The sequence below is a fragment of the Tauraco erythrolophus genome, chromosome 13 (assembly GCF_009769465.1).
Source record: "Tauraco erythrolophus isolate bTauEry1 chromosome 13, bTauEry1.pri, whole genome shotgun sequence".
Taxonomy (NCBI): Eukaryota; Metazoa; Chordata; class Aves; order Musophagiformes; family Musophagidae; genus Tauraco; species Tauraco erythrolophus.
The window spans coordinates 1,384,485-1,406,238 of NC_141477.1; the positions used below are offsets into that span (position 1 = coordinate 1,384,485).

The window sequence follows — 21,754 nt, forward strand, 5'->3', positions numbered from 1 at the left end:
ATCCCCTTACATGATGCATTCAGTATATTCTGATTTATTGAAATTAGCACTAACCTCGTACCGGGGACATCACATCCCTCACTCGGATTCACCGTTCTGCCTGTAACTGCGGGCAGCATCTTTCCTCCATGCTTAGCAGAAGACCTCCCTTCCTCATCCCACCCCCTAAAAAAACACTCTGGCAAGGCATGCCAGAAGTTTTGGGTAGTGCACGATGCGTTTTACTTCTGGGATATTTTTCCTAGATCTGTAATTTACCATATTTTCTATATATTCTGGAGTAATAATACCAAAGCTGCTCTTCAAGATCTGTTGCCTTTTTCTCTGGAATTGGTGAAGAAGCACTTTCTTTATCAGGGAAGGGCAAAAATTTGTCTCATTTCAGTACTTGTGTCACTGACTGATATTTCAGTAGGGTCCAAGAAGCTTTCATCTGGGTAGACCAAATTTCCTGAAAATGTTGGAAGCATATTGGTTCCAAACCTCCCCCAAACCACGTGTTCTAGATGAAGCATGTGTTTGGGAGCTAACATCCTTCTCTCCCCAGCCCCACCGTAGTCTGGCATTAATAACACCACGCTTAAAAATATTTGCAAAGCCTTACGTATCTTCTGCCCACGTGAACGAAGTAAATGTCGTTACACCAGTTCCATAAATGAAACAACTGAGTTTGGGAGGTTTGACTAAAGTGGAGATTTTAATCCTATTCGTTGGGACAACTTACATCAAAGGAGGTAGTAGATTCCTCATCACTTGAAATCTCACTGGAAACTTGAGCTTTTCTTTCCTCCCCCTCCACCTTTAGTATTGGTCAATTAGAGGGATTAACGGGAGCTTAGGACTTCTGCAATGCTGGATCATCATAACGGTTCCTTCTGGTCTTAACATCTGTGGAAGCTGACAACACTGGTTAATTCTCAGACGTGAGTCAGGAATGGTAACGTTTTAGTAGCTGCTTTGCCCCTCTTTTTTTAGGAAGCCCCAAGTGGTAGAGAACTTCCTTCCTGGCAAGGTGGAAACCTAACAGCTGGAGGGCACTTGGTGGTCAGAGCTGTCTGAGAGATGGAAGCATCCAGCATTGCTGGGTTGAACAGTTAGCAGGACTTGAGTCCTGGCACGCTCCTCCGCTGTGCTGCAGAGCCCGGTTGTCGTGCTCAGCTTCTGTTTCTTCCCCATCAATAATGGTATCCCAACCAATGTCCAGGATCCCATTTCAAACTCTGTTAGCTATCTATTCTCCAGAAGTTACTGGCGCATTTGGGCCACGTTCAGAGCTTTGTCTGAGATTTAGCAAGTGGTCTCTTTGTTAAACCAGATGGTTAGCAGGGTTCGGGAAAATACTTTACACAAATTTCCATAGCTGTTGAGAACAGTGATCATTAAATCTAATATTCTTCTTCCATCTACAGCCAGAAGCTCATACTTCAAAGGAAAAGATGTAGTTTTTATTATTTTTTTTTTTTTAGTGCACAAAGACAATACAGTTTTGAAAGTGTGTGTATTAGGTAAGTCACACAGAGCTCCCTGCTTCTGTTTGCATCTTCAAAATTAGATGTTCGTCCTGAAAGTCGCCTGTAGACTTTGTGATTTCGGGTCACCTCATGCTTATTTGGTGAATGAGTGAGAAGTGATGTGGTGTTTCTGGAGGACACTAAGATCTCATTAATCATCAAGATTTTGTCTCTGATTCTGTTTGTAACCTGGGATGAGGATAACTTCTCAGTGCTTCCATCTTCTCATCTCTCGGGAGCAGAGTGGTGACGGCAGTTGGAGATGGCTCAGTTGTGATACCTGGACTTACACCTCCCCCAAAGCAGAGCCGTGCTTAGGTAAGAAGGCTGATGATACACTACAGTAATTTAGTGCTAGGAAAATAGAAAAGGGGCAGGTGAATGCTGAAAATGGCTTGGCACGGCTTGTAGAGGACACGGTGGTCACTGCAGAGCACCTTTCCGAAACTGGTTGAATACCTTGAAGACATCAGGAGATGTCTTTGTTCTGAATTGAATGGGGACGCTGCTAGAATATGGTGGTGGCACTTGCTGACTTTGTTCTGCTCTTGGCAACTGAGAATTTTAGAAAGTTCAGCAGCCTTCCTAGGTACTCGTCCTTTGTTGGACTGATTTCTATGATGGTCGACCTTTTGTAGGTTTTATATAAAATAAACATAACTACAAAGATCTGTTCCCGTCGATAAACCGGTTTGAACTGTTTTGCAGGAATTTAAACTATTTCTTGTTAATCCACACACACAACTAATAAGTGAAGGCTGGGGGTTTTTTAATATACTATGTGTATCAGCATATGTCCTAAGGAAGTTTCCGATATTTTTGTATTTATAGTAAATCATAGCCGTGTGTAGCGTGCAGAAAGAAAAATCAGAAGGGGAAAAAGTAAACTCCATTAATCTTTATAAGAGAAAACATGTCATATGTAATATCCTCGAGTTGCATCACCATCTGTTTTGGTGGTTTTTTTTTTTTCTGAAGCCCTTGGAAATGATCCAGCAGATGCTAGGGCTGCGGGAGCTGGGGGCTAGAACCTGCTCCCTGAAGCACGGTTAGATGTCTTCTGCTGCTTGCTGGGCCAGAGCTGCGGTTTTACACCACAGAAACTCATCTATTGCAAATATTTCCTTCAGCTTAAGTGAGAAGTTTGTGTCTGAACTGGCTCATCGCTAAAACCCGTGGCCATAGGGCTTCTGCTAGAAGTGACTTGGCGTTGCGTGGAGCCTTCCCCTTGCAGATGCCCAGCTGGGTGCGGGCAGAAGGCTTCCAGGATGGCTCTTTTGTTATTATATAGAGCTATATTTTCCTGCTTGTACTTTTCCCTCAAAGTTTACCACTCTTGCTGATTTTATATTCCTTCCTTTTCTGGTATCATTCCCTTTTATTTTCCCAGCAGATGTGGAAAATCAGCTTTTGAAGAAGCCTAGGTCTTGAAGCGCTGGTCAAAGCCAGGGTCTTCCAAAGCCCAGTGTGCAGCGTTGCTACTCCAGCTCCTTTGCTGGGCCAATCCCATCCTGTGGTGAAGGACTCGGCTGGCAGATGATAGAGCTGGCCCGAGGTATTACAGCAGGAGTCAGTGGGCTTTTCCTACAGGAAATCCGATGAGAGAGATTATGGATTTTAGAAGTAGATCAGGTCGCTGCTAGCTGGCAGCCTGCTTCATAGCTTAGTAGCTGTGGGTTTATAGTTTGGCAAAAAATAACCTCACCACTTTCCAAAGGGAGTGATGAACTTTTGAAGGCTTTTAAGCAGTGACCTGTGATGCTGGAGGAAAGACTTACGCTTGCCTGACTTGTAGATGTTTAACCAGCTCTGGCAACTAGCAGATAACCAGTGGGTGCAGCATTTCATGGCTTTGTTGCTTAAATTGCAGAAATGTTGGGGTGTGGCCTCAGAAAAGCGTGGCAGAATGGAGTTGTGGGTTTTTTTCTGCACGTATGTGTTGGGACAACGTCTATGGAGTGAGGTTTTCAAGCCTTGTGCCCCAGCACCGTTCGTGCTGAAGGGAACACAGGTCGGTTGTTTCGATGGAACTCTGCTTCCCAACCCCAGCAAGAGACTTTGTTACCCTTTTAGACTAAATTGAGGCAGATCCGCTGAGTTTACCATTTTGAGCAAAAATGAGGAAAATTCCGTCTTCTGGTGTATCAGATGAACCTTATGGCTCCCTGCTACAATTAAATTATCCACCCCCTCCTATTGGGAGATGAACAGATGCAAACCCCAGAGACTCAGAAGCTCCCAAGACTAATAATACTGCTTCTTTTTTTTTTTTTTTTTTTTTTTTTTTTCATGTCAGAAGTATTTTTGTGTTTGTCGAAAGATTCACTTGCACAGCCGTAACATCTCTCTCTGCCGTGCCTGGAACAGATGCGTGTGTTGTAATATAGACTGTGAACATTGACATCACATGTGGTTCTCATTCCTCCCATTCATCTTTGAAGCTAATTGGTTCCATCCATTTCAAATGTGTTTGGCTCGCCGCAGCTATTTGTACTTTCACTCTGGTTATGGCGCTAATGGTGTGATATATATAACATGAAATAAACTCTCGTGACTCCGAGGTCTGAAGAGACACATACCCAGCACTCACGTTTTGCTTGCTGCGTTGGGTTGGTTTGTGTTTGTTGGTTTGGGTTTTGGTTGGGTTTTTTTAATGATATCCCCCCAGACAATTTTATTTTTTTGCTTCATTGAAGAGATTATTAACTAGCTGGTGCCTAAAATGAGGGTTGGTGGAAGTTGTTGGTCTGATCATGGCTCGTTCTGCAGCACGAGAGCTCCGAAAATGGGAAAAAAAAAATAAAAGAGGAGCCCGTTGACGTTTGCCAAACGTGAAAAGTTTTGCAGTTCCATCTGCTGGTGGTGGACCTGCTGCTGAGCTTCGGTGGTGCTCCCTGGCAAGTGCTGGGGCCGGCGTCGCTAGGAACCTACGTGTTGTCCTGTCCACGTGTTTTAACACTGTGGATAGATGGGTAAGTCAAAAAATAGTAGATTAGCAGAAATAATAAGTTAGATAAAGCCAGAGTTTTCCCATGACCCCACAGCATACTGTAGGCAAATTAGTACGCAGGTTTTAGAGGGCTTTCACTGAGGAACGGCGAGGGAGTGTTTGGGGATTTTTGCAGTTCGTTCCCATCCCTGAGTAGTCTCTGAGGAAGCAGCGGAACATGTTTCACACTTCAGCTTCTGCTCAAAAAGTCATGTCGTTTCTCAGCTCCACTATAAATATTTCCACTTCTTGCTAGGGAGCCTTGTATTCCCATTGTTTAAAAAGCCAGTTCATGCTAATCCTTTGCTTTTGGGGTTGGTTTTTTTTTTAGTATTTTATTATTATTTTTAAACGACTTGGTTCGCAAGTATTTGGGTTACTGCTCTCAGCTGAGAGCTGAGTCTTGCTGACTTTCTTCTAACCTGTCCTCATCGGGAAGTAAAAACATGTGAGCCCTAAATGTTAACCTTGGCAATTTCAAGGCAACAGAAAAAAATCACGTATGGCTGCGTAGACCACGAATGCATCCGTTGTCCGCTTGAAAAATAACCTGCTGTGGAGGGACCATGTTTTGAAGGGGTTTCTCTTGAGTCTCAGGATTTCTGTCTGTGCTGTACGATCACTGAATTTCATGAATTTTCTTTTTTTTTCTTTTCTTTATAGGTCCAAGTTCAGTTAAAAACAAGAAAAAGGGTAAGTTTGCATTTTAATTTAATTTCCTTTCTGTGCCTGTGTTACCCTGCTACAAATTCTCTTTAACAAACACAAAGGAGAAACCAACGACAGGTTCCCTCTCCGGGAAGGGCAGGGATGAACGTGGTACGTGGTCCCACAACCCAGACCACGGGTTGCTGTCCTGCCCCTGCATTGCCATGGTGGGACTGCACGACCCCGCAGCGGTGGGCGAGCATAGGCTCTCCCTAAAGCCTTCCTTAAAACCTAAAGGAAGTTAATTAGGTTGTATAGAAGTAATTCCAAAGATGCTGTCATTAAATAGTTGAGTGGAGTGGTGTCACATACCAGCTACTGGGAGCTGCTTGCCAGGCTGTCTCTGCCAAAACAGCTTCAGCTTTCATCCCCATCCTGCCCTGCATCTTGCTGCAGGTCGAGATCTCCTTCCGACCTACCAAAGTCAGCGTAGATACGCTCTGCATCTCGCTTCTGGTTGTGTATTAACCTCAGAATTATTATTTTGTGTGTCTCTTCTGAGCGTTGGTCAGCCCACGGGTGTTTTGTCGGACTCGCTCACGTTCCTCAAGCTGTTTGCAGTGGGTTATGGAGTATTTTTTAAAATGCGTATCCATGACATACTGTTGTGACTTAGATTATGTGTAAGGAGGAAATTCCTTATTTAAGGAAGAAATTCTTCCCTCTGAGGGTGGTGAGGCACTGGCACAGGTTGCCCAGAGAAGTTGTGGCTGCCCCATCCCTGGAAGTGTTCAAGGCCAGGTTGGATGGGACTTTGGGCAACCTGGTGTAGTGGAGGGTGTCCCTGCCCACGGCAGGGGGGCTGGAACTGGATGATCTTTGAGGTCCCTTCCAACCCAAACCATTCTGGGATTCTGTGACTTGGATTATTCCGGAGGTGGCCCTGTGTTTCCGTGGGCCGTGTGGTGCCATCCCTGTTTGTAGGACTCCTGGGGAATGCGCGGTGTCATACGCTTACTTGCTACCAGGAACTTGAGCGAGCCAAAGGGTCCGAGTTCCCTGATTTTGGGGAAACGAATCCGACTACTGAATTTTGCTCCTCATAGCCATCAAAACGCTTCAGTGCTCATTTTAAAAACCGGTGGTGCACGCTCATAATGGGCTGTAGGTTATGGCAGCAGCTGCCTGTGGCTCGGCCGTGCGCTGCCTCTGCAGCCCGAGGGGCTCGTGCCGGTGTCGACGTTCGGCACGTGCCCACGGCCAAGCCCGTGCAGCAAAGCGCCGGCAGGTGCCACCTCGGCTCTCTGCTTACTACCTGTTGCACCTAACGTCTGTGTAAGTAGCAGGAGGGTCAGCTGTTGAGCACTTTGTCCCTCCAGAGCCCTTCCCGTGCGTGCCAGTACGCCGCCAGGGCTCCAGCCCATCGGCACGACCTGCAGCCGAGCTTTGCGGGTCTGCGCTGCTGGAATCGCAAATCAAATCCCTTTGAATCCTCGGATACAAACTCAACGTTTACAGCTGAGAGGTCCAGACAGGCCACAGTTAGAAACTCGGCTTATATTTACCCTCGAAAGGGGAAAAAGCAGCATAAAATTTTATGTTTGAGAAGTTTGTCCTGACAAATTCCGAAACCCTAAACCCGTGTTAAATCAGCCGAACTAATGGCAAATGACGACTGCGGTGTTCCGAGCGATGCTGCTGTAGCGGGGGGATCTCGGCGAGCTGTATTATGTACAGCTGTGGCTCTGTATAAAATAGTTTAATTTTATGGTATTGTCACATTTAATCTTTTTTTTTTAGAGTTAGAGCTTATTGTTTGGCAAATGATGATTAAGGAGAACTTACTGGTTCTGCCTGCTTTGAGTTTCGGAGCCTGCCGAGCGCACGTGGGTGAAGACGGAGACTTGGCACGCTGGGGCTGGGGTGCTGCAGACCCTCCCCAAGAGCTGCTCACACTGGGGCTGGGGTCCCCTCAGTTAGAAGATGAATCAAACGCTTTAAACTTACTAAATATCTATTTTTCGCCTTGCGACTGCAATAAGCGAGGTTCCATTAATGCAGAAAAGGAGTTGGAATTACTTGAAGGAGGAGGAATGCACAGAAAATAAGTGTCCCTGTGCGGCGTCAGAATGATGTTTAATTGTTTTACTGCTAAACTAGCAGCTCGTTTAGTAGCAGACCAGACTTCTGAGACAGATTAGTTAAACCAGCTGTGATGTATATCCCTCTTGGGAAGGAAAGCAAGGAGTGACAGCAGCAGGATTCCTGACTTACTGCACGTGATCCTTCGTTCGAGGATGGAACGAGGTGGAAGGGGATACGGATGAGAAGAATTTAGTTAAGCCTGCTTTAGGGGAAAGAGGTAAGGGGTTTGGTGCACAGCATGTCGTTATCCCGAGGAGGAGGAGGATTTGCTGGATCAGAGGAAGGCTGGCTTGTTGCCAGCTCAGATTGGAAGACGCAGCTGCTACTCTGGGCAGGAACGCTGCTGTGATGGGTTTGTCCCCTTAAGCCTTTGCCCCGTTTGTGTAGGACACACCAGGATTGCTTTAATTGCCCGTGCTGGCTTTAACTTAGTTTTCTGCACGTTGAAACTAAACTGCACAGTCGTCCTGCGCTGATTTCCCTGTGCCCTTCCTTGTTCGTGGCTGGTGGCCGTCTAGAGATTTCCACTTCTGCGCTCACTGGAATAGATGGAGTTTCCCTTATGGCTTCGTTCCGTGACAAAGATGGATATTTAATAGAGAAACAAGTACATAAATGTATTTAGAAACCATTCCAATAACCGTTATTTCGTACCCTAACTGCTGCTGTCATCTAAAAAAGTGTTTTAACTCTGTCCTACGGCGTTCTCTGTTTCAGCAGTGGGAGCAATTTTGCTGAGTTAATAAACCCTCTTCGGCATAAAAGCTGGGACAAAGTTGCGTTTTAAGAACGGGATTTCTATCGGGGGTCTGGGAAGTGGGCAGAGCACAGGTCAGGCCTGACTTCAGTGCAGGTGCCTGGTAAGAGTCTGTATTTACATGGTGATGAGATGGGTTTGAGGATCACGGAAATTATCTGGCGCTTTCACCCTCCTGTCTGGGTTAGTCCTTCCCTTACCCCTCCATCCAAAGCCCCAAATGCACATTTAATTATTTTGAGGCACTGGAGCATCCAAGTCCTGGTCGTGCGGTAGCGACGTGCCGCGGCGCGGGGACCCGTCCTGCTCCGTGGCCCCGGGTGCTCCGCAGCTGTCGGAGCGCAGCTGGAGCTCAGCTCTGAACTGCCCTCTGGAGGCACCTCCCTCCTTCAGGCAGGACATCAGCCGCGGGGATTATATCCTAATGCACGTGTATACAGCAGGTAGGAACGATGGCGACGGTTTTCCGTCAAAAAAAAAACGGAAAACTGAGAAACCACAGAGCGGTTCGTGTCGACTTCCAACGCTCCAGCTCTCAGCGCCATGCGTTGCGGCGTGTGGGTGGTGGAAGGAGCATCCAGACCTTGCCGTAGGGAAGGATGCTCCTCCTCATCCCTGCCCTCCAGCCAGCTACACACCGTCCTGGTCTTCTGCTTTCCTCATTCCTGGACTTTCCCGTAGGTAAAAGACCGTCCTGCGCCCGGCGCGTAGAGAAGCTAACGTTTGACCTTCTGTTTTCCAGGGAAAAAGGCCGGTCCTCCAGGGCCCAACGGTCCCCAAGGGCCACCGGGTCCTCCTGGGCCTCAGGGTCCCCCCGGCATTCCTGGCATCCCGGGGATTCCCGGCACGACTGTCATGGGACCACCTGGCCCCCCCGGCCCCCCGGGCCCCCAGGGCCCCCCTGGACTGCAGGGCCCCTCAGGTAACCGCTCCGTCCGGCTCCGCTCGGAGCCTCCAGCTGATGGGGGATGCAGGGGATGCTGCGGTGGCACCGCTGCCGTGCAAACAACCGAGAAAAGCTCCAGGTTTCCATCCGAGGACAGCGTAGGGTCTGAACGAGGGGGTTCTCCAGCCTGGGGGCAGCCCGGCAGCCGCCGTTTGGGGTGCCGTGCCGCGGGCAAGGCGGTGCTCGTCGGAAGAGGACGCGGAGAAGGAGCAGCAGAGACCTGCAGAGCTTCTGTTGCTTTTAAGCATCCTCCCAAAGTCTGCCAGAGGCTCTTCCCGGCGGTGACTCCGTGTTTGGGTTAATCCCCCTTCGGCCCGGGAAGAGCCGGCACTCGGCACGGCCGCTGAGCCGCGCCGGGATCCGCGGGCAGCTCGCCTCCCGCACCGGCCGGATGGAAATAGTTGTTTTTCCTGCAGTTGTTGGTTTCCTGTTTCTTTGTTGCTTTGTATCTGCACCACGTTCCTCCACAGAGCCACCTGCCCGTTGTTTTGGTGACATCCCTGCGTTTGAGAACTCTTTAAAACGCTCATCGTGGAAGTTCGCGTCAGGGTTGTTTATTTTTCAGAGAGATATATATATATGAACAGTCTAGTATTAAAAAATGTATCTTCAGAGAAATCAGGGCTATTACTTTGCAGGGCTCTCAAAGCAAAACTTGGTTGACTTCTCCATTTGCATCTCAGGAATTGCCGAAGCGGAGGCCAGGAGCCGCAGGAGGTCCGGAGCACTCCGGAGCGCTGCCCACGGGCATCTCCTCTTTAACAGAGATTTGGCTCTCAGAGAAAAGAGATTTCAGTGTGTAGCTTGAATGCAACAAATGACCTGAGTTGCTGCGGGATGGAACTTGTAATCCTGGCAGCCAAGAGCCTTTTTGGCCACTACTGATGAGGAAAAGCCTTGTGCAATTTTTCCTTCTAGTGGAAACTGGTTGAATAACGTTGGAGTGTTTTGCTGAGCTTAGGCAGAAGTGCAGGAGTGAAATAGGAACAAGGAGGATGACTCTGTTTCTTGTTTGTGTACTTTTTAACATTAAGCTGCACCCCATACCGCTGTTACTGTCCTCCTCCTGTTAAAAATGGTTAACAGTCACTATGGAGTAGGAGAAGTTTATTTATAGGAGTGTTTACTGCAGCTCTTCCAAGCTGCCTCTTCAACGATGTGAAATTGCATTTTGCAGGTGCCACAGACAAGGCCGGCTCCAGAGACATCCAGGTTGGTTGATCTTCTTCTTTCAAGGGAAAAACCCGGCTTTAGCTGGATTTTTGTAGATGTTACTGGCTGTGTTTGCTAATGTTCAATGGTAGAGCTCTGAAAAAAAAAAAAAAAAAAAAGCCTTCCTGCATGTGCTAAATCACAGCTACACAGAGCGACTGCCTGAGCTCTCCCTTTTTATGGCTCAAAAGAAAGCTGTGTTAATCTGGCTTGGGCTTCTCACCTCTTCTCCAGCACTTAAACATGTTGTAAGCAGCTGCTCTCATCTTCTTTTTTTTTGTTTATGAAAAGCGTTAATGATCTCGGGGTGCTGTCCTGGCTCTGCACCGGTCACCAGGGCTGCGGAGGTGTGTGGAGTGACTGGAAGACGACGCAGTGTTTCCCATTAATTTTAAATCCCTGTGATCTCGTTTGCAGCCAGCTGTGGTCCACCTCCAAGGCCAAGGCTCCGCAATCCAAGTGAAGAATGGTAAGGATCTCATGAAATATGCAGTTACTGAAAAGAGCCCGTCCTGCACCCGTAGCCTCGGATCTGGGTCTAAGTCCATCCCATAACACAGATTATCCCTGCTCTTGGCTTCCCCCCGAGATAGTCTGATTCCTCTGCCCAGACCCCCTTAGAGGAGTCTCCATCCCCCTTCCCTTGCGCTCCTGTTTACCTCCCAGATGATATCTATCCTGTACATCCCAGTAATTCTGTCCTGTGGGATCTCCCTGCCCCTTGACCTCCAGAAACACGATGTGCCTCCTCCAACCCGCTGTCATGCCGTCGGTGTCCCTCGGCCCCTCGATGGCCAGCCTTCTTTCCCACTCTCACTCTATTTTAAGCCCTCAGTGTATCCTTTTCCTGTCTCAGCCCCGTTAGCCTGTGTTTTTCACCAGTTTTCCCAGTAATTTACGGCAGGGGATAGCGTGAGGACACAGAGGTGCACAGCCACCAGCTCGTCCCACGTTACGCTGCAGACCTGCCCGCACGCAGCCTCCACGGTCCCGTGGGCATCTCTACCCCCACCAGCAGCCTTTAGGCCTTTAAGCTCAAGTCCTGCTGAGCCATTTCATGCCCATCAGGCAGCTCGTTTGCTCTCCTCCTTCCTCCTTCCTCCCCGGGTCCCGCTCCAATTTCTGCTGGAGATCCTGCTCTTCTTGCCAACAGCTGGGTCTCATTCATGAGCTGCTGCCTCCCTGCTCACAACGTCTGGCTGTGCCGGAGAGGAGCTGGCTGTGTTGTCCCCTGCCTAAATCACCACGTGCAGCCCCCCGGGCAACAGCCCCGGTGCACATACCCCCCATCCCAGTCCTGGGGGGCTGCAGCTCCCAAGGGTCGGTGCAGCAGGGATAGGGCTGCAGGACCCATGTCCACCGACTTCTACCCTGTGCGTGGGGCGATGAGGGCTGGCCAACGCTTCTGTTGAAAGGCCATTTCTCTTTTTCAGCAGATGAGAGCTGTGGGAGCTGAAATTTCTCGTGGTTAGGGAAGTATGCTTGCAGCGGGGTGGGGGAAAGCTCCCCAAAACAAAAAGGAAACCGGCTGTTCCTAAGAACAATGCGAGGGGAAAGATGCTGTTTTGCTTACGTTCAAAGAGTAATTATCCCTTTATTAGTGAGAAGCCTGTATGTTTACAGAGCGTACGCTCCTCTCAAAGAGTGGGAATTGCCCCCTGAGCTTCCCCGCTGCGCGGGCAGCGGTCCAACACTGCGGTGGCTAATGCTGTCCAGCTGCCGGCCACCGAAAACCCAGCCTGGCTCTTTGCAGCTGGGGGCAGGGAGCTGAGGAGCAGCTGAAGGGTGGGAAGAAGAGAGTTGAGTTGGGTAAAACAAGGCACCTGCAGAGAAGAGCTCTGTGCTCGGCCCACAGCGACGTGCGTCCTCTGGACCTGCTCGCTGGTTGTAAAATTTTAACCTCCGATGTCGTCAGTTATTCCGTTGGCTCCAGTGCCAGAGGACTGGGTGGTGGGTCTATGAACGCCTGACGGTGCTGAGGACCCCGCTTAAGGGTTAACGTCTTGTGAACATGGTGCAATTTCATACCTTGTTGTTATTTTGGCTTTTAAAAACCAAGGAAATGTAACGGCAAAGCATTTGTTAAAATAATGCTAGGTGCAAAGTCAAGAATGTTAAAGTCAAGGAACACCAGAATTAAAATCGCTTGTGTAACCCCATGCACAGATGTGTCCTGAGCGACGGTCCAGGCCAGTAGTTGCACATGATTTTGTCCATAATACTGTTGCCTCTTTTGCCACAAGAACTAGTTTTCTTCTAGGGATGGCCCCAAGGCTTAAAGTGAGGGTGAAGGCTGTATCATGACACTTCTGCTGAGAACATCTTCCTGCTCAGCAGCACTGAGAGGGGGGCAGAGAGATTTGCCGCGTGTAGTCCCATTCCCATTGGGATAGGAATCACCATTGTCATCCTAGCCTTGCTGTGGTCCTCAAGGACGTGCCTGTTGAAGTGGTGGTCTTCAGCACACTGCCTGTTGAAGCTCCACTTTGTTTCATGGGTAGAGAGGTGTGGGGAGGGCAATGAACAAGATGGAAAGTAGAGGAAGAGTTTTAATGGTTCCGGGGTTGGGTAATGTCAGTTGAGGGTCTTCCTTGGAGAATTGGATTCCTGGTCCTACCCTCTGCTGCAGAGTTTCTTCCGTGATACCAGGGAAGTCGCCAGTAACAAAGCTTTCACAAGGGCCATGAGCAGATGCTCTTCAGGAGGTGCCTCAAGAAGTGCTGTTATAATCACAGCTGCAATAAGTCATTTGGGATCTGTGGCTGAACGTACAAAAATAGCGTGAAAAAAATCAGCCCCCGGCCTCTCAGGTGAATTAAGAAAACGTAGCAAATGCCTTACAGTACTGGCATTGATTTGCGTGTGCCGCAGCGTCCTCGCTCTGCGGTGGGGATGGTGCCACTTACGTTTGATGGGAAGATGTTTTCAGGCCTGTAAAACACTGAAATATGATGATCAGCTCCACTTAGTGTCAGGAGGCGGCGAGCTGGTCTGTGTCCAGCTCTGGGGATGAATGCCGCGCGGCACAAAAGGCCGTACGCCCACCTTCAAGGGTGAGGAGAACCTCTCTTGACGAGACAGGTAGAGATGTACATCAGTTGTGCTGTGCACTGAATGGAACGGGTGCCCACCAGCGAGCGAGGGTAACTGGAGCGACAGGGAGGAGTCCAAACTAACGCACCGTAGCCTTTAATTCTGGGATTGTCTTACCAAGTTGCTTGACTTTTCAACTTGAGTCTGTGCCAGGCGTTGTGTATGAAACCTTGCAATGTCTCTGTATTTCTGTGCTCATTCTGATGGGTACTGAGTGACTGCCGTTTTCTCATACTGAGATCTTTCAGGTGGAGTCCTCAATGACTGGTCTCGCATCACTATGAACCCCAAGGTGTTTAAGCTGCATGCCCGCAGTGGGGAGCTGGAGGTACTGGTGGACGGCACATACTTCATCTATAGTCAGGTAGAAGTGAGTACGGTCCTAGGCCTAACTCCTATTCTTGTGTTCCACTGGAAGCCCTGCATGAACCACCAGAGGGCTCCAGGCAACTACCAAATGCCACGAACTTGTATGTACTTGCTACCGCTTCGCGCTCTGGGAGGTGCGTGTCGGAGGAGGACGTTGCGTGACGCCGGCTGCAAGAGTTTAGTTACCAGCCCCATCCCACAGGGCCTTTTCGTGACCCTCCGTGTTGTCCACGCGGTCGTTCACCAGCCCATCCAAACCTCCTTGCAGGACGAGGGTGCCAGCAGGACGCTGGGCTCCGTGCTTTAAAAGAGGCGTAAGACCAAACCCCCCCGACATCTCGCGCTCGTTGCGAAGCCGCGTCGCTCTTTGTAAGCATAGGGCTCTTGGCCCCAGGCAAGTTCCAGCCCAGGTAACTCCGTTTTGCCTCCACCTTCTTCGTGTAGCTTCAGAGCGACGCGATGCGCCAGCAGCCGCCTTGCGCAGCGGGATGGCTCGGCTGCGGCTTTGGTCGGGATCGACGATGGATGTAGGGACCTGCTTCTGTAAAAAGGGCTAAACACAGTCATAAATTATTGTATTATGATGTAGTGCACAGGTAATTAAGACATCATTTCCTCTCCCCATTCAAATAAAACACAGGAGATGGACTGATGTTTAATGCACTGGTCCCAGTGTCTTGTGAATCTCAGAACAGAGCTGCTGAGCTGCGTGGGGTGGGAGCTACGCAGCTCTCCCCAGCCCTTCCAGAGCATGCAGGGTGTCCACCTGCCTGCCGACTGAAAAACTGTCCAGGTTCTGGGACAGATTTTAGCAAGACAAGAGAGTTTCAGTGTGACAACCACAATTAAGCAACGTCCACCTTGCTGCAGGCTTCTGATGTTGCCTCCTGCTCGTGATTTGCCTCCGTTCAGTTGAGCCCCACTGGGACTGTACCGAGTCAGATAAAGTGGGCTGTGGATGTCAAGTTAGGTGCTCTGCCGTGGAACCGGTTATGTATCAGGTTTGGATGGGGACAGGAAAAATAACTCTGCATGGGCCGACGTATAATTGTTTCCCGAGTGCTTAATGCTAATTGCTGGCCACAACGTCGTGCCTCTGCAGCCGTGGTCGTTAGTAGTCCATCGAAGAAAAAGGGGACTTAGTCTTGCGTAGCTTCTGACGTCGCAGGGTGTAGACTAAGAAGAATCAGCAGATGCATCCAAAGTGGCTGGTTTTCTTCGATCGGGAAGAAGCAGCTCCCTGGGACTGACTTGTCTTTGGACAGGTCTTTGTCATGGATCTTGCAGTTCTTCAGAATCAGCGTGTGGGAGAAGGTTAAGTAATGAGCAATGGAGTCATGGGGACGTAGGCGCTAGATCGAGGAGTTAAACCAGTACAAGCGCTGCAAGGTCATTTGCTTCCAAGCTGTGTGGGTTGGGAGAGTGTCTTCCCTGTAATAGCTTACGCCTTTGAGAGCACGGCAAGTCCAATTACAAAGAAGGCAACTCCCAGTACATCTTAGGGCATTTTTGATGTCAACACTAAAGGAGGCTCATGGGACCCAGAAAGCCGGACTGGCCAGGTAAGTGAAAGAGGACTTCAGTTAAAACGTTTCTGTTTGCTTGTTGGATGAAAAGCTGGTGGTAGCAGGTAGGGTGGTCTACACGTTTTTGTACCTCGGCCTGCGCGGGTTTGTAATTTTCCCTGTAATAAGCAGGGTCTGGAGCAAGGATTCGTAGCTCGGCCTTAGATCTATGGATTCACGGCTGCTTGCATGCTCCTGTTAGTGTGACGTGGAGAACAGAGTTTGGTTGGCTTGAGGTTCGTTCTGCCTCGAACAAGTCAACCTCCCGTGCGTACAGGTGACCCGGGGCCGAGGAAGGGATCGTTAGCGGGGGGAACATGTATGTACACCCTGAAAGGAATGTGGACTTGTTCCCTGTGCGCAAATACACTCCCTAATACCTTTCTTCTTCCTGCTTCACATCAGGTATACTACATAAACTTCACAGATTTTGCCAGCTATGAGGTGGTGGTGGATGAGAAGCCCTTTCTGCAATGCACTCGGAGTATTGAGACCGGCAAGACCAACTTCAATACCTGCTACACAGCCGGGGTCTGCCTCCTCAAAGCCAGGCAGAAGATCGCTGTGAAAATGGTCCATGCTGACATCTCCATCAACATGAGCAAGCACACAACTTTCTTTGGGGCCATACGCCTAGGAGATGCGCCAGCATCCTAGATGAACTTGGCATGTCCAAGGATACTCACAGAACTGCACAGTGCTGCTGTTCATAAGCGTATCAGTATTTCAGGGGGTTCTGTAATCCGGCCATAAAGAAAACTGATCCAGAGCTATTTATTCCTAGATGTGAATGCAGGAAGCACAATCGTCTTCTGTGACTTGCATGGAGACTTGGATCAAAAAGCTAGTTGAAAAAAGCGTTGTGAGGAAGAAAGGCTGTTGTGTCTGCCTTGTCTCAGTATTTCAAGTATTACTGCACTGATGTTCTGCTCTGTGGTCTTCACACGAGGCTTGTTGAGAGTGGTGTGGGTCTCTGCTTTTATGTTGCACTAGCAAGAGCATCCCAGGCGGTAGCGGGAGAAGAGAGACTAAAGTCCCCATTGTCCTGTCCAGGCACTCCTGCTTCTGCACGCTAAGGAAAGCAAAAAGGGGGTTTCTGGGTTTCTGCCTTCCCAGTTCCAACCAGCACGGCCGCGGGGTGCGAAGGGAGGTAAGACAGGGTCAGTGGTGTTTACATCCATCCTCAGGAGCGCGAGCGAAGAGGGCGAAGCGCCTCTGCCTAGAGCTGGGAAGCAGGCTGCAAAAGCAGTCAGTGCGAGAGGAAGAGGAATACTTACTAGAGCAGGCTTGGCAGATAGGAAACTGCCTCCACATCCCAGAAATCACCGAGTCCCAAAGAAAATCCCGATTACCGGTTCCAGAGCCTCTGCTACTTTCAGCTCCTGCCATTACCCCAGAGGTGTACCTTGCCCTAACGGGGGCTGCCTTAACGTACTGCTGCTGTTACAGCAATCTGGGGGTTGTTGGGGTTGGTTTTTTTTTTTTTTTTTTTGGTCTTTTTAATTAATATTTTGCAAACCAGAACACGTTTCTACAGGCTTCACCGAGCCGCGTAGAGCAGACACAAGTACTTGTGAAAACACTCTGAAGAAGTTTGTTATGTTTAAGAATAAAATTATTCAAACAGGAAATTTTTTTTTTTTTCTGTTTTAATAGCAACTGTCCTGCTTTTAGACGTGGTTTCTATCCTTCCTCCCCCCACCCCTTTCCTTTTGGCACCCTCCTACCTAAAATACTCTAATTAGAGTGGTGATGGAGTCTCTAGCAAAAAAATTGTATTTAAAAAATCTGGTCCAGCATGAAGTCACCACTTTTTCTTTTTTCTGAGCCCTGCTGAGTCTAGTCATAACTCGATTTCTGGTGACTAATAGAAGAGCTGGGACACTATTGTTTCTTTTGGCTTCTTGAGCAACTCTCTCCCATTACCTCCCCTCGTCTGGGGCCGAGATCTAAAGCTATAAGATGTGCTCGAGCTGAGGAAGAGGCTGAAGCGCTAATTGCTCTTTTGTGCCGTGCCTTGGTTTGTGTTGTTTGGGGTTTTTTGAACTGGATTTCTTTTCAGAGCGCGTTTTTTTCTTTAGAAACTAAAGAGGGTAGTGAAGTTTCAGCCGATGTAGCAAACGGGGCGAGTCCCGAGCCGATGTCGTGGTGGTGACCTCCATCTCCCAGCAGAGGTGGCTCAGCCCCCCATCACCTGCAGGGCCGTGGGAGCCGACGTGCCCCAGCACCGCGCCGGAGCGACTGATGGGACCGCGGCAGGGTCCACTCCGGCTGAAGCATTCTTGGCTCCGTCGCTTTTCCCCATCCGTAGCGAGTGATCTCACTTGCCAAGTATTGCAGTTATTGGGAGATAAATATTTCTTGGGGGCACCCAGCTTTGGCTGCAGCCTCGCTATTCACAGGAGGCGTGCAGTTTGTAAAATAGCTGCATGAAATATTGCCTGCTATTTCTTTTTCAATATGTTCTCCTCCTTTCTAGCCTTAACATGTTGGACTAGCAAGAGCCTTAGGGGCACTTAACTGGTCTTTTGTGGTTTATTTCCTTTAAAATGGATTAAGGAGGACATGTTCCTCTGACAAGAAGGAATCAGGACAGCTGCGTAGAGTGAGAACGTTAAGCAAATCATTAACAGGATTGCTGTAGAATACAGCCTGAACAGCAAGGCGTAGGGGCAAGCATAAAGAGCGCCATGGATGGAGTTTGCATCCCTTGTCTCCCACTGGCAGGATCTGTGATTCGCTCCTGACTGCTGCTGTGGGCAGGAGGAGGCAGAGGGACAATCCCTCCTCCCTGTAAAAGCTCTTTGCATCGCTGTCAGGTTCCCTCTCCGGCACGTGCCGGGGACGCGGGAGGAGAGCAGGAGGGAGCAGTTCCTGCCGTGGAAGGTGTTCGTTCACGTTGCACCAAAGCGTGAGCTCGGTGTAGCCGACTTGAAGACATGGAGTTGGAGCTGGACGTGGAGCTGGAGAGCAGAGAATACCTGGCTGGCTGTGGGTGGCCTTCGTACGAGAGCCGTGTTCATCCCTGGGATGGGCGGGCGGATCACCGGTCCTGTAGCCGCCGTGGAGAGTCTTTATGCTTCAAAGCTTTTGGCCTCTCCAGCAACAAGTTCTCCTCAGTGAAGTACAACAGTGCAGGGTAGCTGGGCTGTAGTGTAGCTGCTTCTGTGGGATGCTTCTCCAGATGGCATCCCACCATCTTCGGTGCCTCTTCTCCTTAACTGGAGCCGAAAAGGCCTGGGAGCAGCTCAGAGGAGCATGAGGAGGCGTGTGGGAGGTTTTGAACTCCAGCAGGAACAGGGCCTTGCTCCAGTCTTTCCCTCTGATCCCTTTGAGTTTTGATGTATCTCAGTTCCTAGCCTGGTTGAGAAGGAATTCCTTCATTTATAGACAAACGTCCGCGTATCTGAGACAGTGGACACAAAAGCAGCAGCCGGTGGCTTCCCGTGTGCCAGCTGTGCCAGCCTTCCTCTCCGATGGTACTTACTGGCTCTGCTGCTCAACTTTTGGCTGGACTCCAGCTGCAGAAACGTAGCAGGCAGCTCATGGGTATATAACACAGCGTCCGAAACCCTTCTTCCTCCCAAGCTCCCCTCTACGGAGACAATTTATAGGGACGTCAGCTCGGCCGTTGTGTTCAGAGCCCCTTTGGAGGGAAGGATTCCCTTCAGTAAAGGCTTTAGGTCATGGCACCCTACCCAAAACCACCCAGCCTTTGCTTCCTTCCAGCGCCTTCCTCACCCAGGTAAGCGGTCGCGGTCTCCGTGCCACCCCCTGTCCCCATCAGGGGACTCAGCATCACCCTTCTGCTGACTCAGCAACCTCAGGTGCTTAGAAAAGGGCACCCGAGCTGCCTGGGGAGGGAGATGAGCAAAGTGCATTAGCTCCTTTGTGTATTTTCCCAGTAAGAGGTGGAGCGCGGGGAGTCCTTCCCGCTCGCCACAGGCTGGTGGCACCTGCCCTGGCTCCGGTCCTGGCGCAGGATTTGGGGGACAGGGCAAGGGACAACCGCAGCGGCGCTTCGTGGCTGCGCCCACGTACAAGCCTGACCCCCACCACCTTCATCACCCCGTTGTGGGAGGAAGCCTCTCCGGCTTCCCAACAAAAGCCTGACGGGAGAGGAGTTGTGGGAAGAGACACGACTCCCCCCGTTACCCGTTAGAGCTGCACGGTGATACACTGATGCTGGTTTGTGCTTCCACTTCTTTATCCGAGACACTATCTGTATATAAAATATACATAATGTATATAAATTAGGATGTAAGTTTATGTAAATTGTCAATATTTTCTTTGCAAATAAAGCTTTTTCCCGATCTCGCTGTTCTGGGTGGGATTTCCTTCCCCAGCCAAGCCAGGAGGTTCTGCAGAAGGTATTTCGGTGCGTGGCATTTGCGGAGCGTCTCTCCGGCCCTCGGCGAGTGTTCGATACGCCGCGGCCGCGAGACGCACCGGTCCCCTCGTGGCGCTCGGAGCTGCTCTCTGCAGAAAAAGAGCGCTGCTGTCACCGTGCTTTTTGGGAAGGAAACGGGGATTCCATGTCCTTAGACACCCACGGGCACGTGGCTTCATCCCCTCTTCTGCCAAGCCTCTGTCCGGCTGGCATTCCTGCCATCCTTTGGAGCCCTCCCGTGAGAGCCCTGAGGGGGAACAGAGGCATCTCCTTTGCGGCAGGGACCAGGAGCGGCAAGAGGCACTGGGCTGTGCTGGGATTTACGGGAGCGAATCTCCCCCCGTTCGGGGCCGTGGGGTTGGCTCTGCCTTCGGCACGGTCCTGGAAAAGCCCCTCGGTGTTTGCAGGGCACCTCGGGCGGCGCCCGGTGCGCACCCGGCTGGCTCTGCCAGGAGCTCCGGCCAAGGGAGTTCACAGCCTTGGGATGCAAACGCCCAGGGATTCTCCGCAGAAGTCCCTGATCAAAAGCAGGGACTTTCAGCTGATTTCATCGGCCGTGCCTGCTGTGCAGACCTGTGCCCAGCGACGCGGGGCGCAGGGAGGAGATGGTGGGGTTCCCCGGGCGAGGCGGGGCGGGCGCCGGAGCGCTCCATGGCACGGTTCCTCCCCTGCGCCGCCTTCCGCTTTCGGGGCTGCGCGCTCGGCTGCTGGTGGGAGACGAGGGACGCCGGAGCCGAAGGTTCATCCAGAGGTCGGTGTTTCCGTGGTTGGAGTCTGTGGGATTTCACATCTGTACAGATGTGCTATCCTGACAGCCACCTCCGGCCCCGGCCTTCGGGCTGAGCCCGGCCGGTGCCACCGCCGCCGTGCGTGCCACGGCTGGCCGGTGATGCTGGTCTGGCTCAGGGCTGAACTACATCTCAGAGGTGACAAAGCGCTCCTGCCATGCCAGCTGAGGAGGGCGAGGGGCACCAGTGGCAGAAGCCGGGCTGCTTCATCTTCCAGATGTGTATGTATCTGCTTGTCTCTCTATATGTATATATTTTTATATATGTTTTTTATGTATATATAATTTTTTTTTCCTGCCAGACCCATCTAGGACTAGAGCAGCAGCTCTAGAGGTGAAATACAGCAAAGCATCCTTGGCAGCAGCCCAGACGCGCTCCCTCAGACCGGAAGGAAATCGGCCACAACGAACCAAAAACCCAAAAAGAGTCTGTTTTGCAGAAAACCCCACGAAGCTCGCAGGGAGCGTGTCAGCACTAGGTGGCACGGGCACACGGAGATGTCACCGCGAAAAAAATCCTGGTGGGTGCGGTGCAGCTGCGGGCACCCAGATACCACCTGGAGCTGCCACAGGGAAGGTGCCTGTTCGGTTCCTGCCCTGAGTGCGGAGGTGACCCGGCAGCCATCCCCCCCCCAGGCCTGGCAGGGACACAGGGATGTGGCAGCGAGCCCAGCGCTTGCGGCGCAGCGGACTCCTGAGGAGGAAGAGGAAGAGGAGGGGGATGCCAGCTCTGCACGTCCCACTGGGAACGGGTGGTAAACCCTGAGAAGATGATGTTTCCCTGAGGAGGGGCAGGTGCCGTGGAGGAGTCCCCAGCAGCACCGGGAGGGGAATTCGCTCTGCCTTGGTGCCGTGAGCTCACCTGTGACCCCGGAGGCACTGGGAGTCCCACAGTGATACTGGGCAGCCGGGAGCTCGGTCCCCTGCTCGGGATGGCCGGGGCGCCCTGGAGGAAGCTGGTACTAACCTGGCCCTGGCACGGGGCAGAGGAAGGTGGAGGAAGAACAGGTCCATGGAGTGGAGCTCCCCAAAACCCTCTCGTCTCCCCCAGGTACCTCCTCTGCCTCCCGGCATTCGATCCCGGCGGCCGGTCCAGCCGACCACCTGAGCGCCGGTGCAGCCCTGCCTCCTCCCCATCCCGCTCTTTCTCTTTCCCTTCCTTGTGGCTTCCTGCACTGTTTTTCCCCCTCGCGATCTTGTCTCTTTCTTTTCCCACTTCCGTAGCTATGAACACCCACGTGCGTTATCTCCTTCCCCCGTCCCATCCCGGAGCCTATTTATACAGCGCCTGGCGCCTGCCCAGCTTTGCCAGAGAGGAGCAGGACGGGGCCGGCGGTGCCCG

General features: G+C 51.0%; 1 protein-coding gene across 2 annotated transcripts in view; it reads left to right on the plus strand.

The window, feature by feature from the left end:
- The window catches only part of EDA (ectodysplasin A), a 71,144-nt gene extending 55,252 nt beyond the window's left edge, over positions 1-15,892 (plus strand). For both annotated transcript variants that reach the window (XM_086619801.1, XM_086619803.1), the window contains 6 exons: positions 5,164-5,193; positions 8,793-8,972; positions 10,174-10,208; positions 10,626-10,677; positions 13,541-13,671; positions 15,641-15,892. In XM_086619801.1, the coding sequence (XP_086475927.1) occupies positions 5,164-5,193; positions 8,793-8,972; positions 10,174-10,208; positions 10,626-10,677; positions 13,541-13,671; positions 15,641-15,892 (680 nt within the window). The remainder of the gene's footprint in view (positions 1-5,163; positions 5,194-8,792; positions 8,973-10,173; positions 10,209-10,625; positions 10,678-13,540; positions 13,672-15,640) is intronic.
- Positions 15,893-21,754: the final 5,862 nt, after the last annotated feature.